A 17,924-nucleotide genomic window follows, 5' to 3' on the forward strand; every position below is an offset into this window, starting at 1 on the left:
AAGTTGGGGGTGTTTTTACTTGGGTTCTTTAGGGATTCATACATTTTCATTAATAATCTGGAAGTAAATATAAAATCAGGCCGATAAAATTTGTGGATGACATAAAGGTTGAGTGGCAAATAATGATGAGGCCCTGGCAATCATGCAGTGTGATCTGGATCACTTGATGGTATGTCTGTTCAAACAAAACATGTTTTAATACAGCTAAATGCAATGTTTTACATCTAGGAACAAGACCTGAAGGCCATACCTACAGAATGGGCAACTGTATTTTGGATAGCCATGACTCTAAAAAAGGATTTGGGGGTCCAAGTGGATAAGCAAACAGAACATGAGCTCCCAGGGCGATGCTGTGGCAAAAAGGGCTAATGCAAGCCTTGATTGTATAAAGAGGGGAGTGCTGAATAGGAGTAGGGAGGTGGTTCCGCCTCTGTAAAAGGCATTGGTGAGGCTAGTACTGGAATAATGCAGTCAGTTTTGGTGTTCATATTTATAAAAGAATGTTGAAAAATTGGAGAGCGAGTGCAGAAAAGAGCCAAAAAATTACTTGAGGCTGGAGTAAATGTCTTAGTAAGAAACTTAAAAGAGCTCAATCTGTTTAGTTTATCAGGGAGATGACTGAAAGGTAATGTGATTACAGTGTATAAGTACCTGCATGGGGAGAAAGAGCTCTTTAATCTAGCAGAGAAAAGCAGAACTGGAAGCTTGCCACACCAATATCACTTTCTTACCTGCAATGGTGTAATTAATTCTCATTGCCACTCTCTCCCTGGCATGCACCTTTCCTCCACAGCACTCCTGACTTACCTTACTGATAACCCAGCCTGCAAGTGCACGTCAGCAGAACTCATCTAGTGTGCTACACCAGGACTTGCTGTCGGCATTGTGCACCTGCACGTTGTACAGCTACTGGCACTCATGGCCTTTAGCCCCCCCCTTGAACTAGGAGCTAGTGTGAGAGCTGGGCTGGACCCCCAAGGAATTAGTGAGAAGCCAGCTATGCCCAGTAAGGTGGAGGTCTTGAGAGCCCCCACTCTGCGGTGCAGTAGGAGGAGGACTTAATAGAAGACCCATGCTCCTAGGACTTGACTTGTACCAGAGCATTGCTACAGGAGGAAAATATAGGGTCCATAGGCCCTGAAGAACCTGAACTCCTTAGTCCTCACCACCTTGCAGTATGGTTGCTGTAGTGTGGCTGATACCAGCCTGAAGGGTAGGCCAGGCCCTGGAGTGCTGGAGGCAGATGACCAGGGACAGTGAGGGGGAGAGAAACAAATTTGGGGGCACTGAGGACAGTGCCAGGGTGCAGGTTTTAGAGTTTTGTGGCAGTGGAAATGCTGTTAGCTAGGCCATGTATTGGGTCCTGAAGGAATGAGTGGAAAATGAAAGCTCCGGGGTGTGTATGTGGAATTTTATACTCTGGACCACAGCAGACTAGAAAGATGATGGTAGTTCAGGAGGGAAAGAAACCGGGGATATGAGGAAACAGAGAGAGAGAATAGCAACAAGGAGTTGCCCCATGGGGGCAGAAGTTTGGTGCTGCCGGTTCCTGCTGCAGCAGGACAGGCTCTGTCATCAGCCAAGCTCCTCCCCGGCCTCTTTCCCAGCGTGCTACATTCCCCTCCACCCTCTGGGCCAAGGATCAACTGTTTGCTGGCCAGAGAGAGGTGGAAGAGCAAAGCCTCAGAGAAGGGGCCTTGGGGAAGGGGCTGGAATCGGGGCATACCTGTGAGCATGCCCGAGCCCCCTGCCCTGACTCCTGCACCCCCACACACACACCCCCAACCCCCTGCACCCCCTTCACACCTCCCCATACTCCTGCACCCCCCTCACCCCTGCCCTGACTCCTGCACCACCCCCCACACCCCATGCCCTAACTCCTGAAACCGCCCCACATCCTGAGCACCAAACAGGAGCTCCTGCACCCCACCCCCATTCCCACCAATGAAGCTGAGCACAGGGCCGGGGGGCCCCACTAACTCTAAATCCATCAGTGGCTGTCACCTGGGCTGGGGATACTGTGTCAGCTGATCCCCACAGTCTCCAACCTACCTGGGAAGTACAGCAGACATGGCCCTGACCATTAGCTCCTCTCCACTCCCGAGCACACTCACCTCTTGCTTCCCACCGCTTAAGGCTTAGCCCTCTCACTTTTAAAAATGATTGCTTGCCCCTGCCCCCCCCCAGCTTTTCTGGCACCCCTGTTGCCAGGTATCCAGTTTTAGACTGGAAACTCCAGTAGAAAAGGGGACCTGGTGTCCGGTTAGCCATGCTGACTGGAAACTAACAGTCTGGTTAATCACATTAGCCTCCGCTCCTCCCATTCCCAACACCCACCCCAGAGGGCTGGAAGAGAACCTGCCCTGCTGCTGCTGGATGTCACGGAGTGCGGGAGATCAGGGTCCTGCATCCCCCACTTCCTGCGATTCACCATGACTCTCAACCAAACAGAAGGTTTATTAGGCGACAGGAACACAGTCAAAGCAGAGCTTGTAGATATGGAAAACAGGACCCCTCAGTCAGGTCCGTCTTGTGGGGTAGGGAGCTCAGACACCAGTGCTGGACCTCCCTCTGTTTCCCCAGCCAGCTCCAAACTGCAACCCCCTCCAGCCCCTCCTCTTTCCTGGGCCAGGAGGCTGCCTGATCTCTTTGTTCTCCAACGCCATCAGTTGCCAGGAGACAGGGTGTTGGTCATTCTCTGTACACACCTGCCTAAGGCTCTGTGACAATCACACACCCTTATCCCACCACCTAGAGACGTGGGCAAAACAGCCGGCCCGCAGGACCCTCCTGCCCGCCCCCTGAGCTCCTGGCCCGGGAGGCTAGCCCTGGGCCCCTCCCCTGCTGTCCCCCTCAGCCTCAGCTCACTGCGCCGCTGGCACAATGCTCTGGGCGGCGGGATGGCAAGCTCTTGCCGGGCAGCACGGCTGCAGAGCCCGGCCTGACTCGGGGCTCTGTGCTGCGCGGTGGCGTGGCTGGCTCCAGCCGGGTGGCATGGCTGCCTGTCCTGGTGCTCTGGGCGGCATGGCTATAGCGCCGCCAGCCACCGGTGCTCCAGGCAGCGCAGTAAGGGGGCAGGAAGCAGGGGAGTTTGGGGTGGTGGTCAGGGGGCGTGGATAGGGGTCAGGGCGGTCAGAGGGCAGGGAACAGGGGGGTTGAATGGGGGCAGGAGTCCCGTGGAGGGCAGTCAGGAAGGAGGGGGGGGGTTGGATGGGGCGGCAGGGGGCAGTCAGGGGCAAGGGTTCCGGGGGCGGTAAGGGAGAAGGGGGGATTGGATGGGGCAGGAGTCCGGGGGGCGGGGGGGGCGAGAAGCGGGGGCGGGGGGGAAGGGCAGATGGGGAGGGGACGGGCCACAGCCCACTGTGCTTTTGCCCCTGGCCCTTTTTACAATCATTCCCCAGGGGAGCCCACAAATATGTTTGGAGCAAAGCACACAAAAAGTTAATCCAGCCCTGCCTAGTGCTCGAAAAATAGCTGTACAGACAGTGTGGCTCAGGCTGGAACTTGGGCTCTCAAGGCCCCTCCCCTCCCGGCTTCAGCGCCTGAGCCACAAGGCCTACAGATCTAGCACGAGCCCTGAGAGCATGGGTCTGTGGACCCAGGGTGGAAGGTCTGTTCTCTGATGCAGTGTAGCCATGTCCTTAAGCATCTTTCTTTGCATGGGGCCTTTTTAGTTGAAAGCTTAGTTTTGTGTCAGACGCTACAGGTTTAGGCTTAAGCATTCAAGTTAAAGACAGGGGTGCTGAGAAATGAAGTCGTTTCATTAAGGACAGTCTTGTGGTTATGACATGGGTTTGGGAGCTGTGATTTTTGTTCCCAGATCTACCATGGTCTTCCTGTTTAACCTCGGGCAACTCCTTTCACCGCCGTGTGCCACAGAGTCCCCATCTGTAAAATGGGAATCAGGAGACTGTTTAACAAATTCATTATTTGTTATGCAGCTTGAGCTTGATAGCTAGGAGATGCTACCTAATCTGAAAATAACATTTCACTCAGACGTTCAGGGCAGTAGCAGGAATAAATTAAACCTCGGTTTTTGTTTTGCTGATCTAAATCTTATGCTTTACAAACAAATATCCTCTTTGAAGCAGAACTCCTTTGGGAGTGTCTGTAAAAAGCCAACTGGGTGTCCTGCTAACTTGCAGTATTTTAATTCCTTAGGCTTTTCAGAAGTGCTCTTTTATGGATGTAAATTCAAACAGTCATGCTGAACAGTCCAGAAATGACACACACATTAAAGACACAAGGCCTGGAGCTCTAATACACCACAAGGACAAGAAGGTAACAAGTGGCACTTACAAACATGCCACCCACTCTTTGCATAACCTTCTTTCCTTGCTTCAAGACTAATTTTGTGTCATGTGTGTCCTTTCCCCTCTAACACAGTCTCAGGGGCTTATTTGCTTTTACCCCCAACGCTGGCAGACAGGAGTTATATTTGTGCACGTGCCCAAGTTGGGGGTCAGCTCATCTTCAACATTTACATAAGAATTCTGGTTGAGGAGAGCTTGACAGACTCATTTTATAATACACCACCACTGCCCAGTGGAGTGGCGAGGCCTAAGGATTAAAACCCACATCCCAGCTGGCAGCTTAGAGCATTTTCACTAAGTCAGGGTGCCAGTCACCTGGGTTTCAAAGGTGCCATTTAAATCAGTGGAAGCTAGAGGTGAGCACCTCTGAAAACCGGCTATGAAGGCCCAGTTTTGCCCACAGCACTGTTTCTCTCTTTGGTCCCAGCTCATGAACCTGCAGCAGCAGGTAGTGTAATACAAATTTTACATCACATGACAAGTGAGGTGAGCTTTGCAATATCTAGAAACAACATTGAAGCTCAAGGGGAGCTTTTCAACCTGGCCTTTGGCTTTCTCCATTGCATGGATAAATCCTGAGATTAAGTGTGACAGGACTTTGGGAGAAATTTTGTCAGATTTCTTTGACGGTGTAAATTCAGTGTTGAAAAGGCCAGATGATTGTACTGTCAGTCAGCACTCAGCTATTGCACATTTTCTCAAGTATAGTGCAAACATTTTTTTCCAAAGAACTGACTCAAAAATACTGTTCAGTGTAATAATGGTTGTGACAACTGCAAACTCCCAGCAATTAACTTTAATTGAGCTTACATCTTGCATGACATTCACTGGCACCTTTCAACCCAACTGGTATACAAACTATACAAGTATCACTTCATTTCCCAGAGGAGTGCAACTATTTCTGGGGTGAAGTGCATAGCTGTTTAATAATGCCTACAGACACTATACCAAAGTTTGGAACAGGCAGTGTAGAATGGAAAAACTGAAAATCCAGGGGAATGGAGGTAGGTAGAATGTAATCACTTGATGTGAAATGCAGCCAGAGCCCCAGCTGTAACCTCCCCACTCTTACAAAAAGTGCCATTAAATATATTGGGCCCCAGTTCTGAGAGCCCTTTATTGTAATGGGAGCTGAAGGCCCTCAGCAACTTGCAGGTCTGGGCCCTTACGTGTTCATTAAGAGCTGACCTGTTATTTCTGACACACAAACCATTATGTGAAATGTGGCTGGAGCATCACACTGAACTTTAATTCCTCTCTGGCTTTGGTGGTTTTGCATGATAATTCCTCCCTCTTCAAACCGTTCAGTAGTTTCAGTGTCCTCAATGCATAATCTCTGTTAGTGCTAACAAACTGTGAGCATGCTGAGTAAAGACTTTGAACTATGAACCTAGCCCCCTGCTAGCTGACTTTCTTCTTTCTGAGCTTTATATATAATACTGAGAAGCATGCACTAAGAGACAGTGTGCACTTGAAGTCCATTAAATGATTTAACTTAAGTTATTGTACCTTTATTCTAATGCATTCTCTGTGTTGGAGACTGAATTTCATGACTGATAGTTCGCAGCTTGGATCTAGCAGTTGTTGCTAGTATAAATGTATTTGAACCATGTTTTTTATTCACACTTTTGTCCTGTCAATACTTTTACTAGAAATCTGATTGTAGAATGGTTATTTTACATCAGATATAATCAAGTTGCCTCTTCACCCCCAGTGTCCACAGCAAAAACCATAAGTAACAACAAATCAATGATGAAGGGCGAGCCTTCTCACAGGGATTTGTCACTCTGCTGGAATAGAAATATCTGCTCTTTAAAAAAAAAAGCTTCCTTGCCCTGCTGCTTACTGCTCTGAAGTATTGTCTGCAAGGTTCCTCACTTTGGAGCCTCCCTGGGAATGTGCCTATATAAACTGGCCAGTTAAAAGAATCATTTTAAGACCTGCATTGCTGGTAGCAATTAACATTTAAGGAAGGCAAAGAAGTACTGGATGAAATCACCATGTGCCTATAGGACTGGTTTCTTTAGACAAATAGGTTTAATTTTATTTTCTGGGGTTTTCGTGGTGCTAACTATTTCACTTATTTAGCCTTAAGCACCATTTTTATCTGCAGTAGTCACCTGTAGAATGACTTTGATATGCCCAGACAACAGTTACATTAACACACATCATCTCTTAGCCAGGAGGAATATTAGAGGCAGTTAGAAAACAGCTGTTTACATTTCAAAGCTTATTTTCAAGGTGATCCAAACTGTATCATAGTGACACTGAGAAGGGAGCAGGGATCAGCAACGTGTAATTTTTAAAAAAATTGAGTGACTGAATGACACAACCCCTCAATGTTGGTCACTAAGTACAGTAATTTTTTCAAGTGTCCATGGTGCAACGTGGTGGTGCCAACCCCTGGAAGGGAGGTGTAACTGAAACAGTCCCAGTGAGCCTACAGGCTGGAGGGACTGTCAATATTCACAGTTACAAATCAGTCCCTTTGGTTTCGTAGTCAGCCTCCCTCACTTATGGTTTGATTTGTTCCTGACAGATCTTAGTCAAATACTCTATCTAGTTCAAGCTTCAGTCTTATGCAAACTAAGGAATTTTTGAAATCTGGTGTCTAAACAGGTCAAGGTAAAACAATGTTGGAGATAGAGAACTTATGCTTTTGCACAGCACATTCTGGAGACCTTATAAAAAGGGACAGTCTGGTTAGAGTTCATGTTGAGCACATGCATAGTTTTGGTCAGTAATATATTGCACCCTGTCCTACCAGAATTTGGAATTTTCCTATGAAGAGGTACAGAAATCAGAAGACTATTATAGACACGGCTGTGCAGCAATGTACAGAGCAGTGAGTTCACAAGGTCTTCACTTCATCTGAGGATATGGTGATTAATTGGAGAAAAAAATCTTTACAAATAACAACTCTGATTAACTAAATAATCCAACTTTCCCCCTTAGGTATATGGGGATACAACAGGATCTCCAAAAGATAGTGACCACCCTAAGGAGAAGAGGGAAGGGAAAACTGAAGACCAGATGAGTTCTGATGCTTCCAGCATATCTGAAAATAAAAGTAGCTTTTCAATGAATGAAAATTCTGTGTTCAGTAAAGATTTGTTTGTAGGGAATAAAGACTATTCCAACAAGAACCCCCATAATATCAGCACAAACTTCTCTAGGGTAAGCTTGCCAGAAAATGACGGAAGAAAAGGGGGTCAAGATGTCTTAGGAGTGCATTATCCAACTATTGAAACTGGAAAACAAAAGCTGACTTATGGAATATTGCGACACACTGATTATGACATGCCTCAGAACAAACCACTAGAGTGTACAGGCAAATGTGTCCCAATCAGCAACGTTTCACCTCTTGTCAGGCAAACAGAGTTGCAAACTCAGGAAGCTTTCAGATCACCAGAGGAGAAAGAAATGCCTGTCATTAACTACAGTCAGGTTGTGCTAAGGCCTAAAGTATCTAGAAATATCAATGTAAACTATATGGAGGAGACAGAGTCTCCAGCTAGCTCTCCTAGTGAAGAAAACCCACCAACAGACAACATTGCTTTTATGATTACCAAGACAACTGTCCAGGTTCTGTCGACTGGAGAAGTTCACGATATAGTAAGCAGGAAGGGGGGAGATGTACAAACAGTTAATATAGATGCCAAAAAGGACAAGACATCCCAACAAGGTGTGTTAGAGAGTACAGAGAATGAACCACCAGTAGTTTGTCTGGACAAAAAACCAGTCATCATAATCTTTGAAGAACCAATGGATATTAGGTCAGCTTATAAAAGACTTTCAACCATATTTGAGGAGTGTGAGGAGGAGTTAGAGAAAATGATGACAGAGGAGAAGATAGAGGAAGAGGAGGAAGAAAATGAAATATCTGAAACCCCTGTGATACAGAATGAAGCACTGCAGACAATTAATAATGGAAGGGCTACTGCAGATTATTTAGCAAATCATGGGCTTGAGCAACAATATGAATTTAAACTTCAGTCTCATTCTGACTCTACAGAAACAAAAACTCCTGAGGAACAAGAAATTGCAAAGACCGGTTTTAACAAATTTCGTCAAATTTATGGTCTAACTTCAGAAGTGAAGCTGGACTCTCCTGATCAGTTTGGAAGCAGGCAGGATGCTAAGAAAAAATTTAAATTTAAGTTCCCTAAAAAGCAGCTGGCTGCTCTGACTCAAGCAATACGTACAGGGACCAAAACTGGAAAGAAGACCTTGCAGGTGGTGGTTTATGAAGAGGAGGAGGAGGAAGATGGGACTCTAAAGCAACACAAGGAGGCCAAAAGATTTGAAATCACAGGGTCTCAGCTTGAGGATGTTACCAAAGATGGTTCTGGGAAGGAAGATCCCATTCCTGAGATGTCAGCACAGAGTTCTAGGACTGATGAAATTCGAAAGAATACGTACAGGACTCTGGACAGCCTTGAGCAGACCATTAAACAGCTGGAGAATACCATCAGTGAGATGAGTCCAAGATCTGTCCCTGAACCTGCATGTGCCTCTGTAAGAAGCAGTGCCTCCTATTCTTCCCATATAACACAAGAGGCTGCACCCAGAGAACCTGTAGTATTGGATGAGAGCCATGGTGGTGCAGAATCCCCTTCGTCAAGCCTATCTGCTTCACGTAAGGTACCTTAGTAGGAGAAATCAAGCTCCAGCTGCTTTCTAAAATCTGCAATAATCACCATTAAGCAAGAGGTGTCTTATGATTTGTTTGCTTCCTTTCAGGTGGCTTGTTTGGTCTCCCCACTAGGTGTCTAACAGCTAATAGATTATTTTACCTCTGCTGCTGTTTGGTGACGGGCAATGCAGGGAAGCTGGGTCAATAATCCGCTGTGTGAAATGAGAAATGACACTGACATTAAATCCAGTTTGATCAGTAGTTGAGCAGATGCCTCCATTTGATTCTTGAACTTAACAAGAGTGGTGTGGTTCATGACGTGAATCTCTGATGTTCCCCCTGCATGTAATATTTTGGCTTCTCACACAAAGCTTCTTTGCGCATGGTGTGTGATTCCCCTCTTTAAATGCACTCCTATTTACCACTGTGATTTCCTTGTCTCCCCCGTGCCCCTACAATCCTTTTAACAGGGCTCAAGCACCACTTCACAGACCAGCAGGATGCCAATACCCCTGGCTACAAAAAGTAGACAACAAGGAAGCCTGGATAAAGCAGGCAGACAGCACAAGCTACAGGATCCACGCCAATACAGACAGGTAGTTTTACCCTAAACCAAATCTTTGGATGGACATTTAAAGCTGTTTAAAAAAAATGTAAATCAAGTCACTGGTATAGATTATACCAAATAATGGATTTGTTCTTTCAAATGAGATCTAACTAGGCATCCTGGATCTTGGGGGAATGAAAATCTCTTTATGATCCTTATTACACTTTCACCATACTTTGCATGCCTGCAATGAAACATCTGCTTTTTACTCCAGTGTTCAGCTTAAGATGCCATACCTGTTTACTTCCCTTTGGTAAATGTGATTCATCAGGACAGCTAGGAAATCCTCTGTTCAAAGAGTTTTAAAGGAAGTGACGGATACTAATCTGTGTTTTAATGCAGCAGTTCTCTAACTTCATTGCACCGCAACCCCCTTCTGACAACAAAAATTACTACATGGCCCCAGGAGGGGGACTGAAGCCTGAGCTTGCAGCCCTGGGTTGGGGGCCCCAAAGCCCCACTGCCCCAGGCGGGGGGGAAAGGGAGGGGGAGAGGAGGGAGAAGGGGGCAAAGCTGAAGTCCAAGGGCTTCAGTCCTGGGTAGGGGGCATGTAACCCGAGCCCTGAAGCACTTGGGCTTAGGCTTTGTCCCCAGGCAGTGGGTCTCAGGCTTCGGCTTCAGCCCCAGGCAGTGGGGTCTCAGGCTTCAGCTCCGGGCCCCACCAAGTCTAACACCAGCCCTGGCCACCCCATAAAATGGGGTTGCGACCCACTTTGGGGTCCCGACCCACAGTTTTTGAGAACCTCTGGTTTAATGGGTTGCATTAGATCCACATTAAGGCTCCATCCATCCTCACGTTAACAATCTCAAAGCATGACCAAGGTAGTGAATAGTCCGTAGGTTGATGTGACTTCTCGCACAAGCTTTGTTCTCTCTCTTTGCACTCTATGCATTCTTTGTTGTGCACTTTGGGGATTGTACCAGGTCCAGTCCACAGCTGCAAGACTTAGCTCAGGCCTTGAACAGTTCATTCTTATTTTCTGCAGGGCTGTTTTCCCAGGCCCTGTTTACTTATGTTACTGGCTCTCTGACAAACTGTCTCCTGCCATCTTTATTTACAGGCTAATGGAAGTGCTAAGAAAGCTGGTGGGGACTATAAAGCTACTTCCCCTACCCTACCTGCTTCTAAGATCCCAGCTTTTTCTCCCACCTCTGGGAAAAACAGCTCTGTGCCTGCTTCTAGTGGTGACAGTTCTAACCCTCTTAATCCACCTACTAAAACATCCATTCCTTCCTTTAACCTTCTGAGTCCTCAAACAGGTCGCACTGCCCACTCTACCTCCCTAATTCCTTCTGTCTCTAATGGCTCCTTAAAGTTTCAGAACCCCGCTTACACAGGTAAAGGTCACCATCTTTCATTCTCACTACAGACTCAAAATGGCCGGCCATCCCCCCCTTCCTCCTCCTCTTCCCCCCCTTCGTCTACCTCTCCCACTTCACTGAACCAAGGCCTGAAGAGCATCAGGACAATCCATACACCTAGCTTCACCAGCTACAAGTCACAGAATGGAAACGCCAGCAAACTCACCTCCTCAGCCAAGGAGACCGCTTAAAGGCTAAACACTAGTGTGTGCAACATCACCACGGCTTCTATTAGTAATGAATCTGCAACCAATATTTTAGCAAGGGAATGTATCATTTTGTTTTATTATTTGAGACTTAATACTAAACATGTGCTAAGTACTGGATTAATACAATAGACTAGAGTGAACCTGTTTTGTAAAACTTTGTTGCTGTTAATGACGATAGAGCATTTTCTTTCTGTATCTAGCACCTGTTACAAAAAGTGCAGAAGGTGTGTGAGAGTGAACGTGTGTGGGTGTGTGTGCACAGAAACGTTAAGAGCATGGAAAAACCAATATATGGTTCCAGAAATTTTAGTAAGTTCTTTTGTATAAAGCTATTTTCATTATGGGGACTACAAATGAACAGAGATATACTGAACTGTGATTATACACAAATGTAAAACTGAAATGAAAATATTTTTTCTTTTCTTTTACTGTTATTTAGCTTTGTTGCAGATTTCTATTTTTGTCAACAAAACATCATGGTTCCTTTCAAGATCTTTTTGCCAAAACATTTTGATACTATTATAATGTACATTATAATGTGTTATGCTGGACAGTAAACCTCTACACAAGAAACAGAATAAGACTGGTATTTGTGTGTATGAGGTAACTTAACATATTGCACTGCCATTCAAATTATATTTAATAATTTGCCAATCCAACAAAAATAAATTTTGTTTTTACATATAAGTATTTGCTGATTACTTTTATTCTTAGCTAAATCCACCATTTTTCTTTTGTTTTATTGAGACCTGGTAACTTGTATTGCAGTGTGGATTTTAAGATGTACACTTCTGTACTGTTATGTATACTGGCAACCTTTTGTACATAGCTATAAATATATATATATAAACAAATACTGTATGTGGCTGGGCACATAGAGTAGTTTTACTACACCAAAATTAATTTTTATGCATGCTTTAAAAATATATATATGGGGAGAGGTGAATATTGAGCAAATGTAAAAGAGCAAAATGTTTGCATAACGAGTGTTTTTGTAAATAAATTTCTTTGTTTAACACCATAATGTAATATACAGAACTATGCTAAGCAAAGAACTTTACAAAAATAAAGGGCTGCATGCTATGGTTTTGTATTTTGTCACTAATAACTTCTACAATGGTTCCAACACAAATGGTTGTTCAAAATCTTCACTTTTAATGTAAAGTCTGACATAATGAGCAAAATTGTAATTCTTTGAGATTTGGACTCTTACCTTCTAATGCCATTGAAGAGTTACCTGGCCAAACAGTGGAAGAGGAAACCACCCGTCTCTTTCTATTTGGTTTATGTGTATTATTTTTTTTCAACAACAGAATTTTAACCCCGCCCACACACACACACAAAGTTGCTGTTACTCGAGGGTGAAGGCCCTGATCCCTTACAGAAAGATAGGTTCATGGAGTCCCTTGCAGCAGTAATATTGTCAGTAGAAGCCTTAGACTTCAGCAATCACATCAGTATCGATGTAAATACCTGAACCAACTCTGGCTCAAGTAGAGCTGCTCTGGATTAGAATTGAGACAGCAGCAAGGCTTGTCAATATGATGGTTAATCAGAGCTGCCTTGTGTAAGGTTACGCTGCAGGCAAGGACATAAGCAACTTGGGTACTGTCCCCTGCCTTTTTTTGCTAATTTGTCTCCTCTAAGACAATAGTGTTAATCAATTGATGCTTCCCTCCCCTTGTTTTCTTGAGGCACTCTCTAACATGAAGTGGATTTATTCTTTGTATGCAGCCTTAGAAACTTCTGCTCAAGACAGCACAAAGTCATTATCCACCCTTTTATTAAGACTGCTGCTATAACATTTTACGCTGTCACTTGCAAACAGTGCTCTTGCTGTCAAAGCATTTCTATTCCCAAAATTATGGCCTAATTTTCTGGTCTTAAACTAATTTACAGAATGTCACATTTGTTTCTGGCTGTCAGTCAGAGCAGGAAGAGAGCTTGTCTGGGTGGGAGTTAGGTCAATGTTTAAAAGATCTCCACATACAAATAAGTTACATGATCTTCATTAACATACTGGTCAGGCTTTTGGTAAAGACACTTATGAAAAGGGGTTGATGGTATTTTCACTGTCACCTAATAACACACACCAGTGAATCCATGTTTCCAGCATTGACACTCCATTTGCTTGTAAGAGAAACTTGGTATAAGCTAAGCAAGAGCCCACATCTACACAGAGGCTTGACGATTTGTTGCTAGCATGAATACACGAACAGAACACCAGATGTACTCAAATCTTCTCCAAGATGGGACACTTTATCCAAACAGAGCTTGGTTATGTTTTACAAAACATGTCAACCCCCCGCACACCTCATATTTTGAAAATGATTGATTGTGCAAACCTAAGAAAGTAGCTAGTTAGTTAATTGTGGTTTTTAGATATGGCTGTTTTCCCTCAGACTATATATTCATGTATAAAATACTAAACCTAAAACTGAGACTATCCTAACCTTACCTCTACTTCTATGTAACATCTATGACTGCATACACCTTAATGCACTGACAAATGTACTTTTATGCTGGACTACCATGGGTCACATTCAGTCATCCATTGCCCCTGGTGCCTCATCTCTCCTGCAGGGCTACAGCCATGACCATGCATTCCCTACCCACTAGGTGCCACTGCAGCTAATCTCCATGCTTTCTGTGTCCCTGCATTACCCCCACCCCCTCCTTGCTCAGTTTGAGCCAGACACAGCAGTACTAGCCCCAGCAGCCCTCTAGTAACCATGTGTGTATCCTGTGCCCAGCCCCTATCACTGTGTGGTGCAGAGGAAAAATGAATTCTATTGCTAAAGGCTACTTACTTAGTCACCTCGCCACCTAGTTGTCTATAGGGTTACACTAGTGTAAGTGATAGGAGACGCTCAGCCAATGTGTCCTTTTAACTGCGCTCCATGTGCTGAGCACTGAAAATGAAGGCTGTATATACAAGACCCACTTGTCTTTTAAACAAAATTTATCATTCACAAATACATACAAAATGGACACAGCATCTCTTGGGGAACTGATGAGCGTTTCCAAACACAAAACGCTCATGCCACCAAAAAAAAAAAAAAAAATCATGGACTACACATGAGGCAAACTGGAACTACCTTTTCTTGGTTCAAAAAAAGAACACCATTATGCATGTTTCTCTGATCAAGGGCACCAAGGACCTGGAGTGCAGTGGCTGTACCGCATAAAGTGGGGCTTTTTCTATTAAGCAACAGGCCACCCTTTCTGGGACTCACTTCCTGGCAAAAGGAATTCCTGAGCAAACAGTATCTCAACTGCCAGCAGGTGCTTTCTATAGGGAAGAGGTCTCCTACCTGCCCTGCCAACTTTGGAATCTCTCCTCATGAGGTGGGTTTGGTTTTTGGGTTTTTTTGGGTAAACTTGACACATTTATTTTAATTTACCACCATGCCCCATTCCCCAGTTGCCCCCCATTTCCCTTGGAGCTGGGGAAGGATTTCCGCCCATCTACTGCCCTGGAATATTAACCTACTCCAAAATTTTGCAGCAGGACCGCTCCCTTCATCCTCACCAGTGTACCTGCCCACCACCTCCACCAAAGGAACAGGGGGCTACTACTAATCCCAACCCCTCACTGAAATGGGCTGTGGTGCATGGAGAGGGGAATAAAGGGAGGATGGAAAATGATATTAGGGTAAGGAGGTGTATTTGGCTTCCTTTTCTTATTGCAGAGGGATCAGCTTCCTAAAGTCTGGGAACCAGTAGCCTCCAGCCTTCCCTGCAGCAGTGAGGCTGTCCTTACAAGGGTCATGAACCTGAGCTTGTTTTCTGTGGGACTGAAGCCAGGGTTACCATATTTGAACATTCAAAAAAGAGTACACTCCACTGCAGCGGGGGGGGGGGGGGATTTGCTCATGCACCCCCTTCCCTGCCAGCCACGCAAAACAGCTGTTTTGCGGCACAAGCGCTGGCAGAAAAAGCAGGCACGCTCTCGCCTGCTCAACTCTTCTTTGGGGGAAAAATAATGGAAAATCCCAGCTGTTTTTAGTTATTCCTCCCAGACAGCCATTCAAGAACCAAAACGCCGGACATATCCGGGCAAATATGGACGTATGGTAACCCTACTGCAGCCAGGTTGCCCTTAAAAAGATTGTGGCACATGGCGGTTGGGGAACAGGTGGTTAAACCCTATGAGGCTGAAGGGAGCCAGAGACACATGGCACTCAGGAGACTGAATGAGAGAGATGATTATACATAGGGGCAGAGTTGCTGGGGGCAGCAACATTGAAGGAACAACACAAACAGGATGGGGGGTGTAGGAAAGAGGGCCTTTCACAGCAGCATGTGGTGTAGGAGGCTACCATCTCACTTACAGGGAAATGGGTGGGGTTAGGGGAAAGATGTGACAAAGCAATCTGGCATGCAGGAGAATATGGACAACAGAGGAAGGGTATTAAGGAGGAAAGTGAATATAAAAGCATGGGGGAGAGCTTGGATAGAAATTCTGAATGAAGGAGGAGACCGCACCTGTTTTCCTAAGGGTTGAAGGGAGACAGCCCCCCACCCTCCTCAACAGGCATTTTTGCACAGTGGATTTTGAACCTGAAATGCACTCTCCTTTTGGCCTTGGGCAGCTTCCCCCCTACGATAAAAAAATCAAAGCAAAGTTAAGTGTGAGGTATGGATCCCGCAAGATAAAAAAATAACCCTGAGATTTTAATATAGGCCCATGATGCTTGAACATTACTCTATATTGGGCAAAGGGAACAGAGGGGCTGTCACTATGCTACAGACGGAGGCTCCATCTCCAGCTGGACCCACAAGGGTGCCCCTCTCTCACTCTACCTTCTAAATGACCAAGACACAGAGGAATCGCATCATCTAAGGGCAACTGCAGTTCCACAGGATGGTCAGCAACAAGGGAGTCCTATTGGCAGCCCTTGCCTTCTTCCCTGCCTCAGGGTGAGAGAGAAAAGCAGAAAGGTGGTTGAAGCTTGGTTCCATTTTCGTAGTGCTCATTGTAAATGTCACAGAAGGTCCTGCTCAAAATCAACATTCAAGAGTAGTTTAATTTAAAAGGTTGGAAGGAAAGGTGTGCGGTTGCTCTCAAACCAAACTGTGCCCCCCCCTCCCCCCACCCCATTTAAAGGGGAACATTGCTTTGGAGATGTCAAAATTACAGGCCCTAAAATGCACTATTCATCTTTTCACACCTATCCAAGGAATGTCCATTTTTTCTTTATTTCCCATTGAGAGAGTAGTCCTCTTTCCATTTGATCACTGCTGAATCAATTCAAGTATCTATTTAGGAAGTACAAATTGTGGAAGGTCTCCCATGTTCCACAGGTATTAGAACGCACTTTGCTTGTTAGAGAATCTGCTTCACCCGTGAAAAGATGTCTAAAGGGCACTTGCACTCCATTCATATTTTCAGGTACTTTTATTATGTGAATATCAGAGCAACATAGTATCCATGGTGTTGAAGTCCCTTGCTGAAATGCACTTTAAAAAGGAGACTTTTGGTCTTGACTGAAGAGTGAAATTAAACTGCCAACAAACTACTGACTTTGAGAAGCTAGCAAAGATTGATTTTTCCTTATATTTCAAATGGAGATGCTACTTATGCACCAGCATCACAGTATATCTGGAAAAGGTGTAGTTAAAAGTTGTTAGAGGGACAATAAGAACAGAAATAATTTTTATTTCAATTGCTCCTGGGCACAGACATATACACAAAACTTCAGTAAAGAGAATTTTCATGGAACATTATCAAACAAGGTACTGTTCCTTGTGAAGAAACAACCATAAACATTTATTTCCATTGTGAAAAGGTAGGTAGATATAAAGTACAGAACTATTACAGCCATTTTGAACAAAACGAAAAAGGCTCTATATGGAACCAAGCCTGCCTACACATCGCGCTTTGTTAGTACTGAGAACATGTGCATGAAAACAAAATTTTTGTTGCACAGAGTTTTTGTGCTCCTGCTGCTCATTCCCCGCTTATGAGTGACACAGGATTATTGTTACCCTCTTTAGAGCAATTAACTTTCATGTCACCAACAGAGGATTGTGACTTAGAGGGCAAATACCTAGCAGTGGACAAAGTAAGGAACAAATATGCTAGGCAATAAAAGAGGAGAAACCAAGTATAACATGTAGATAGAATTGTTTGCATCCGATGAAGTGAGCTGTAGCTCACGAAAGCTTATGCTCAAATAAATTGGTTAGTCTCTAAGGTGCCACACGTACTCCTTTTCTGTTTGTAAATAGAAATTTTTCTGAGTTTTCACAATCCATCAGCTGGTCTTTACAATGAATTATGAAAGAGAGCACTGGTTTGGCTGGTGGTATGGAAAACACCAGAGATTAAGGGTTAAGATATTCAGCATTCTGTGATTCTGAAGGATTATTGATATTTTCATGTTTTCCTGAGTACCGCAGAAACGGCACATTGAAGGAAGACCACCTAACCAAATAAACTTCATTTGGTGTATGATATAGGGCCAGATTATAAATGGAGTTTAAAAATCAAAATTAAGAAATTTACACATCTGAACCTTTCTGTCACATGCTATACTTGCGGGACTGTTCCACAGACAGAAGATTTGAAAACCTTAGAGTCCTTTACCTATGAATAACTCACACATTTGTAATAGTAGCTTCTTTACACTCTCAACCCAAAACCTTTGAATTGCCTCTTTCCACACAGAGACGGTCATTCATTCCAGACAATAATTGCAGGTTTTCTGATATTGGGTGCAGTTGCGGATTGCAACTTGTAAGCAATCATTTTAGAACTATTCATTAGAATGAAATTCAGGCCATTCAAGGAG

General features: G+C 44.6%; 1 protein-coding gene across 19 annotated transcripts in view; it reads left to right on the forward strand.

The window, feature by feature from the left end:
- KIAA1217 (KIAA1217 ortholog) overlaps positions 1-12,210 on the forward strand; it is a 531,293-nt gene extending 519,083 nt beyond the window's left edge. For 10 of the 19 annotated variants that reach the window (XM_048837871.2, XM_048837873.2, XM_048837878.2 and 7 more), the window contains 4 exons: positions 4,162-4,281; positions 7,269-8,957; positions 9,420-9,545; positions 10,618-12,210. In XM_048837871.2, the coding sequence (XP_048693828.2) occupies positions 4,162-4,281; positions 7,269-8,957; positions 9,420-9,545; positions 10,618-11,109 (2,427 nt within the window). In that variant the 3' untranslated portion in view covers positions 11,110-12,210. Of the gene's footprint in view, positions 1-4,161; positions 4,282-7,080; positions 7,159-7,268; positions 8,958-9,419; positions 10,025-10,617 lie in introns of those variants that run through there. The other 9 variants (XM_048837881.2, XM_048837883.2, XM_048837886.2 and 6 more) reach the window with 8 other exon arrangements.
- Positions 12,211-17,924: the final 5,714 nt, after the last annotated feature.

This window comes from Caretta caretta, chromosome 2, assembly GCF_965140235.1.
Source record: "Caretta caretta isolate rCarCar2 chromosome 2, rCarCar1.hap1, whole genome shotgun sequence".
Lineage (NCBI taxonomy): Eukaryota > Metazoa > Chordata > Testudines > Cheloniidae > Caretta > Caretta caretta.